Below are 8,621 nucleotides of genomic sequence, written 5' to 3'. Positions count from 1 at the left end.
AGATTGTTCCTTTTTGGGGTTCTGGGTGAATTATGTGGGCAGGTGTCAGGGGGAAAGCAAGACACAGGATAAAAAGGCCTGGAACCTGCTCAGATACTGATAATACATTGCTTGTAGGATGAATTGCTACCATTCAAATTGCTACCATGAGGGAATGTCTCTAGGATGCTGAGAACTGCCAGCAGGTCTCTCATCTCACCACCAACAAACCCAAAGGTCAACCTTTGCAGAACTGGAAGAACATTTGTTTCCCAAGTTTTCCTTAGCCTTTTGCTCCTTTATTTCCAAGTCCAGCTCTCAGCTGAATAGCCATGAGATAGCGACAGTTTTTGATCATTCAGCTTGCCTGCATGTGTCGGCATAAATCAACAGGCCACTCCACAGATCATTTCCATTAATTTATTTTGATTCATTTGATACCCATTTGAAAACACTAAACATGATGCAAAATGGACATAAACATACACACATCAGTATCTTCTAAAAAGCTCACAAATGTTTCACAAAATTTCTTCCTGAAGCTCAGGTTTAATAAAAAATACTTTCCACTTTCTTCCAGAGCCCATCACTCTTCACATTATCAGTAGAGGAATTCCATAAAGACAAGATCTTAGGAGACTGAATTCCCACTTTTCACAAAGAACCTCACCTGTTTGCAAACAGATTTTTGCTGCAGGATCCTCCTGGTAGTGGCAAAAAACCCCAATCCTAGGTAACTGTAGAATTTTTCACTGAAAGGAATACAGGAAAACACATCCATAATCACACAGGCTTCCTGCCCTAATGAGGCAATATACATTCATATAGGAGGAAAAAACCAAGCACATTATTAAGACATTAGGCAGTGAGGCAGTATCCATTTTATCTTCTGAAGAAATTTTACAGCAAATGGTTTCATTAAGACACTTGAAAGCAACCTACTTTGAAGGGGAAAAAAAGCACCATCATAGCATGAAGGCTGAAATGTGATTAGGAGTCACAAGCAGCACCAGCTCAGGCTCACCAGTGACTTTTGTCATTTGAGGACAAGTTAAATGGAGAAACAGCCGAAGTGGGGACCTGTGACTCGCCTACAAAAAAGCACAATGCAGGAAGACACAGTTAACGAGTGCCAAGCCACCACTTACAGGGTGTATCTAACAGTGCACTGTTCCTGCTACAGACACCAAACAGTGGGGTGATGGCATTTGGACAAGGAGGGTGTAACACTACAACACCAGCAAAATCAGAACCCTGGGCCCCTTCTGCCTGGTTTGTAGAAGTCCACACTATTTGTGAAAAAACAAATGTCTCTTAAAAGGTCATGGGTAAAACAAGATAAACTTTCAAAGTCTGGGTTGAAAAACATCAAGGCTGGCTATTACCAAAATCCTTCCCTGCTCTTGATCAGCTTTAGGTCCTCTCTTCACACGCAGGGAAAATGATCAAGAGCCAGCAGGGTACTGTTTCCTGCCAGGCATACAGCTTTACAGGTGAGACACTGATCCTTGCCTGAAGGCGACACACAACCCACAAGTCCCCTGTCACATGCAGGCTGCTCCCACTGCTCCAACCCCCAGGCAGCATGGATCAAGGCAGCTACTAACACAGGGAGCCCGAGGACTGACTCTGTATGCCTAGATTTTAACATTTTTGTACTAGCATGGTCAGTACCAAGCTCAGCACGAAATTACTCAGAGAATAAACTGTTCCTGAGCACACCAGATCACAACAATTTGCCCTCCCAATAACTGGAATGGAAGCATTACCCTCCAAGGGTTTCCTGCTAATTCTCAGGGATGTTAAAAGGAGAGTTCCCACATATGCATCTGAAGGAACTGAAACTCTTCCACCCATTTAGATGCCTTTGAAATATCCCATTACTTTATGCTTCTCATCTCCCAACACGTTCAAAAAGCAAATCCTATCAAGAAGAGGTAAACCAATGCCATGCCGTTAAAGAGACAGTCACCATTACTATGCAGATTACAGCCACCTGAACCTCCTTTTCACTGAGGAACCAGCACTGCATTTTCCTCCTAGAAAAAAACTCCATCCTTGCAATCCTTTAGTGCCCTGAATGGTTTCAGTTCCCCCTGGAGCCAGTGCAAAAAATGAAATTTACTTTAGCACTTTGCCCCCACTCTACTGGAGCATGTTTTCAGCATGCTTTCAGCTCTCAGGTCCTTTCTTCCTAATCTGCACTCCAAATTCCACGCTGCCTGTGAGAACAGCCCAGATAGAGTCTCTGTGTAAGCAGTTCAGATTAAACCTCCACTTACTAAGAGACAAGGGACAAAGCTACAGTGACAGGTTGCAAAGGTAAAACCAATCTCTGCCTGTGGGAGCAAGAGAACACCACAGTGTTAGCATTGCCAGGGAAGCGCCCTGTGATCTGCTCTGCTTTTTCCCAGCCAGGAGTAGCAGGACTCTGAGAAATCACTTATCTCACACCTACAAAAGCTCACAGAGCTTGTTCAGCCTGTGGGTGCATGATTGATTCCTGTGCATGCAGCACACAGGGACAGACAAATTGGCTGTCTCCACTGCAGGAGTTCATTTAGTCCAAGAGGTCCTTCTGCCATCATGCTCCTCAGTGCCAGCAGGGTAAGATCTAAGAAGATCCTGCTAGCCCACAGCATCCTTATCTCGAGGGTTGTCAGCAGGCATCACAATATACATATGTGCCATGGAAACATTTACAGACAACTCAAGTGGAAGCAACTTTGTCTCAATTTGAACTCCTAGGATCAGGCTTCAAGCTCCAAACAGAAGGTCATAAAGGAAACTCTTTGCACAGTCCAGCTGTGTACATTTTTATTCACATTAGCGTCAAGAAAGTGGTCAGAACCTTCTACTGTGCTCGGTTAGAGGTAGGAGGCAAAAGAGCTGTCCCTTTACCTCCTTATAAAGAACTGCTTACTGGATGGAAAGGGGAAAGAAATAAGGGAAATTCAGTAACTGTATAGCCACATTCCAAATGCAGCTGCTCCTCAATTATCTGCTGGTTATAAAATGTGCCACTTGAGGAAACCAAACAGTGCAAAGAGTGATACAGTCCTTACCTTAAACTGGGACACATGAGGAGAACTCTCAAAAAATATGGCAGGGATCCCAACGGAGAGCCCCAACCCTGCTTTCTTTTGGGAACATGCAACATCAGTTTATTCTTCAAAGCTACTGCAAAGCAGCACAGTGCATCACTTGCCTAACATCCCCCAGCTATCTGCCATGCCCATGCACTCAGGGGCAGGCATGATCCATGCATACTGCACATGTCTGAAACACCACTGCTAGGACAAAGCTCTATCTCTGCTTTTGCACCTTAGGCCCAACCTGAAATTCTTATGCAATGGTCCCCAGCTCTTCCAGCCAGACCTTTCCTATTATTGCAGGGCCAACAGCATACATAAAGGGTTAAAAAAAAAAAAAAACCCACAAAAAGTCCCACCCATGAAATCCAGAAACCACTGCTACCAAAACCTTGTTATTTTGGCTCAAGCTCAAGTCCAGGCCATAATACAGTTGCAGGCTGACGAGGAAAAAAATGGCATTCTTGCAGAGCACATTTTAACAGGTTAATTTACCTGCCAGTACAGGTCATCTATCCCAAAACCAAACACCTCCAACACATCCTACACCTCTCCCTATGTACCTTAGGGTTGATCTGTTCCTCGTCTTCTTGGCTTGAGAAATCAGATCTAGTCAGGCAGCTCCATAGTAACTGGATTGAGAGAAGACAAGATCAGTGTGCTAACAACAACACAACCAAGATGCTACCTACCAAACGTGCTGTTAGCAGAATTGCCTACTCTCCCACAGACTCCCTTCTCCCATAGACATAGGATGAAGGTAATTTCCATAAAGCTACAGTAATACCAGACAGCACTCTTGTTTTGCCCTCAAAGTTCACTGTCACATGTTGCTTCAAAACTCCTTACTTGGTATATCTACCTGCTGTCACACGTCACAACCCATAATCAGAGTAGAAACACTTTGAGGGAGATGAGCAAAGCCTTCAAACCAATACAGACCCAGCCTGCAGAAAGAACAATGGGATCTCTTTTCACTCATTTAGACAGACAGGGATGGAATAACAACTTTAGGGGTCAGGAGGTGAAGGGATCTTACAAAGTCCTACAGGAACGTAGCTCACAAAGGCACTTAATAGAAGCATGTACACAGCTGTATGGAATCAGAGATAGTAAAAATAAAGAAATAAATGCACCAGAGAGGAGAGCACTGCCCAGTGACTGCCTAGACAGTCTCTTTTAGCCAAAGATCCTGGTTTCTGCAGGGGTCCATCTGTTATCTGTATCCAAAGTTCACTCTTCTGACATCTCCAAAATGCCACACACGGGTACAAAACCATGGATTCCTTAACCTTTGCGGGAACCAGTGCACTCTCTGAAGCCCAGCAGCAGGTTCCTCCTGATTCACATCTAAGGGAAACTCAAGTTCTCAAAACCTTGTGCTCTTCTTGCTGTTTCCCACGGTGGAAAAAGGCAGCAGGCTCCTCCTCTCTCACCTGCAAATATGGCTTACTGCTTTCTGCATCCTATTGCTGGCTCACAGCATGTGAAGAACCATTCCACCGAGGAAAACATCTGCTGCTGTCAATGAGGGGATAGTCCACATAACGACCACAAGGAAAGGTTGTGTGAGAAGTCCTGGTGGGAGGCACTGCTCCCCAGCTAAACAGTCAGTGAGCCATGACACAATGCCATCTGCAGAAAGAGGAGTGTCACACGATGTCCTCAGCAGAGCGCTGTGGAGGAGAAGACCCCAGGCTCAGAAAGTGGCCCCAGTTGCACAGGAGTCCCCTGTTATACTGGCCAGTGTCTATCACTAACCCGCCAAGCAGTCTGCGCCCAGTGTTGTCCCGCAGAGCCAGCCGAGCTTCCCTCTCAGTCACGTTGTAGCTGATGTTCAACAGCTGGATAAGGAGGATGTATCCCATGCTAGCTGTTACAATGGCACAGTACCACACACAGGTGAACGACAGAGCAGAGCTGGCAGCAGGGAAAAAGATGGGAAGGAAGCCATTTAGCACAGGAGCAGCTGCTTTAAAGTGACTTTCCCTGGTAATCACTACCCTTTCAAATCCCTATCTACATCTGCCACAGTGATCTCACTTTGCTGCTTTCATCAGATAATCCTTAAAGGCTTTCTCAAAATTAAAGCTTCACGGTTTACTTAACGAGAGCTTTTACTGATAGCAGAGCTACTCTTACACATTGCCATCACACAACCTAGCTCTTTAAGCTTTTCGTGTTGTAATGGTGCTGAGGCCTTATTTAAGGACTCCAGGATGCTCTCACTCTACAGGTCATGAGATGGAGTAGAGGAAGGAAGAGCCACTTGAGTACTAGCAGTACTCTGCCCATCTCTGGTAGTGCTGGTCTCTGAACTCATGTCCAATAGCTCCCACCACCTTCCCTATCAGACAGAGCATGTTCTAGGCAGATAGCTTGGAGGACATTCACTAGATAAATAGTAAGGAATGAGAGGGAGAGAGAGCATGTGGATTCCAGGCTGTCAGGCCACTACATGCATCAGTGGGGGGGGGAAGGGGGGAAATTTTAAAATACATCTATACGTAATACAATAAATACTTCAAATCCTAGCCCTTTCAACTTTTTCTACATAAATAGCAAGCTCTCTCCAAGTCTCAGGCTGCCCACCTTGGCAAAAGCAGAAACACATCTTTGCTTTCCAGAGTTTTTTAGGGAACACTTTGTGATCAGGTCTGACAACCAGCAAAACAAGGAACAGGAGCTAAGCTGCCTGAGCAAGCCTGCTCCCACCGCAACTCTCTCCCAGACAGACATCTCACCTGTAGTCAGAATAGGCCCCAGGGCAGTAAACAATGCCACAAACAGACTTCGGCCCCTGCAGATGGTGTGCAGGGTCAAAATAATCCCATACACAGAGGTGAGCATGAAGAAGGAGAGTGCAAGGATGAAAGCTTGATGGTTCTGCTCCCCTACGCAGCTGTTAATCCTCCAAAAGGAAAAAAAAAAGATTACTTTGCTTAAAAAAGAAAAGAAACTGTCTTCTATTCCTTCTCCCTCCCCCAGCTGTCAGAGAACCTAATTTCCAAGGTACTTCCAATCGACACAGACTAAGAACTTTGAAAAATGTTCAAAGCTTTATAACTTTATATAGAAAGGTTACAAACACAAGACAACAGACTTGTAGGGTAACAGCAGCAGACTGTTTGCATCAAATTTTTAGCAGGGGTAGTATCCTTTGCTGAGATACATTAAACCCTACTGGCCTCTTGGTTCCAGCACCACAGGAACACCCAAAAAGGTAGCTTTGGGCTCCCTTGCCCCAAGAGAGCGCTAATGCAATTAAACTAGCAGGATTGCTAGTGCTCTACAGACCAAGCCTAACAAAAAAAAAAACAAATCCAAGAAAACCCACAACAAAAACAATCCCAAACTAATGAAAAATAGTAGAGAAGGAAAAGCAATTCTGAAGTATGCTGTAGACACTTACAGCTTTCAGCTCAACCCACTTAGAATAAACAGTTATTCTAACTGTTCTTTTGAAGGGTAAATACAAAGCTTTTTGTATTTATAGAGTGCCATAAGGTCTTGCACATAGCAAAAGCAACTCTATTTTCCAGGGACTGTAAATAAAGAAGCTTACTTTAAAAAGGAGGGAACTCAGAGAACACAGGGAGCCTCAGCCATGCAAAACCTACCAGACACAGTGATGGTCCAGTCTCCTCACGCACCTGCCACAAAGCCGGCAGTGACCTGCTCGGGCTGGCCTGAGCAGCTGGCATTTAGTGCACCAGTCCTTTTTCACACCTGCTGGCTGCCCAGCTGACATCCTGCAATAACCTTTAGCCTCCCCATTCACAGCACGACTGCTGGCAGCACCTGAGATGCCATGGAGCCCGCTGGAGCTCTCTCTAACACTCTTGTTGTGCAAACCCTGCAGCGATGGCCTCTCATTGCCTGCTAGGATGGGAAGGTAGCCAGGGTCCTTCTTGGCTCGAGACAGGGCTGCAAGCATAAGAATTAACCCGCACGTGAGAGTGACCACTTGGGAATGCTCCACGTGGCCCCGGGGAACCACCTCCCGGAGAAATACATAGTACATATATCCCAAGGAGAAGAGCCCCAGGCTCAAGAAGAACAGAGTCCGTTCCTTCCTCCGGTGGGTGAGGTAGTAATACCACAGCACCACAACGGGCAGGGATGTCAGAATGATGAGCCCCAGCAGGAAGTGCAGGGCGGCAACGTGGAGGCAGACGGGCAGGAGGACGAGCGGCGGCACGAGGCTGACATTGATCTTCACGGCCCCCGAGAACCAGGGGACCCGCAGCCGGTCCGCGATGGTGTCGCCGATCCTCTCCAGCGCTCCCGGGGCCAGGGATTTGCACGTCAGCCACCTGCGAACACGAGGAGTACAGCGCCGGCTGGCACCGGGGCAGCCGCGCCCCCTGCCCCGTCCCGCTCCCACCGCCTCCCCTTTCCCTCTCTCCCGACAAGTTTCCCGGGAAGCGGGACGCGGCTCACGGTACCAGCCGGGAGCGGCAGCCCCGCGGGGACGCCGCCGCCGGGAGGGCGTCCCGCAGTCGGCGGCCCCCGGGGTCGCAGAGCCGATACCTGTCGCAGCCGTCGTCCAGCTCCTCGCAGTCGCAGCAGCACGCCGCCAGGTGGTTGCGCCGGCCGCGCCGGTCCACGTACTCGCAGCAGCAGAGCGGCTCCTCCATCGCTGCCGCCCGCCCCGTCCCTCCCGCGGGGCCGGGAGCGGCTCCCGCCGGCGCCGCCGCCTCAGGTGCCCCGCGCGCGCCACCGCCCCCGCCCCGCGGCCCCGCCCCCGCCGCAGCGCCCGCCCGCCATTGGCCGCGCGCGCCCCGAGGTGTGCGGGGGGCGGCGCCCCCGCCCGGACAGTCCACCTGACGGCGGCGCGCGCCAATGGGCGCGCGGGGGGCGGCGCCGCCGTCACGCGGGGGCACCTGCCTTAAAGGGGCAGCGCAACAGGTGGCGGCCGCGGGGGGCGGCGCCATGGGCCTGGGCCGCCCCCGCTTCCCGGGGCTGGACACGGGGCCGGGAAAAGCTGCCCCCCCACCACCCCCGCACACCTCGACACCGACCCTGCACCCCCCTCCCTACACCACACCTGTGTCTGCATCACTGCCCGATGGGCTGTGCACCGCCCGAGCCAGCGCTGCCCTCCTAACACGGCCCAAACTCGAGGGAGGGGGCCGGCCCTTGCATTTTCTGGGATTTTCTTTCTGTATTCATCTTCTTTCCCTCAACCTGCTTGGAAAACGCTTGATGAAAAGGAGTTTCATCATCAGTGGGCACACCCCGCTGAAGCACAACCCTCGATAGAGGGAAAACACCGAGGGCTGAAATTTCTCTGGGAGAGCTGGAAACATACGGCAGAAGGCAGCCTGCCAAAGCTTGCAGTATGCAAGAGATCTTAAACCTTTTCCTGTTAATTAATCTTAGGCATATTCATCGTTAAGATGGTGACTTGTTTCACGAGGTCCCCATGGCTAAAAAAAGACTATGAAGATCATGTGGCTGTGAATCCACTAACATTCTTTTTTCTCCAAAACACTGTTCACTGATGGTCATTTTCCTGACATAAAAAGCTGCAATTTCATAAGACAA

General features: G+C 49.0%; 1 protein-coding gene across 1 annotated transcript; it reads right to left on the bottom strand.

The window, feature by feature from the left end:
• Window positions 1–385: 385 nt before the first annotated feature.
• ZDHHC23 (zinc finger DHHC-type palmitoyltransferase 23) lies at window positions 386–7,746 on the bottom strand. The gene is given in 5 exon segments (XM_030234854.2): window positions 386–4,991; window positions 5,816–5,846; window positions 5,849–5,982; window positions 6,692–7,387; window positions 7,605–7,746. Coding segments are annotated over 5 exon segments (1,236 nt in total). The 5' UTR covers window positions 7,712–7,746; the 3' UTR covers window positions 386–4,723.
• Between the last annotated feature and the right edge of the window lie 875 nt (window positions 7,747–8,621).

Source organism: Serinus canaria, chromosome 1, assembly GCF_022539315.1.
Source record: "Serinus canaria isolate serCan28SL12 chromosome 1, serCan2020, whole genome shotgun sequence".
Classification (NCBI taxonomy): domain Eukaryota; kingdom Metazoa; phylum Chordata; class Aves; order Passeriformes; family Fringillidae; genus Serinus; species Serinus canaria.
Note: the sequence above shows the minus strand (reverse complement) of the source record. Positions and strands in the feature narration are given on the sequence as shown.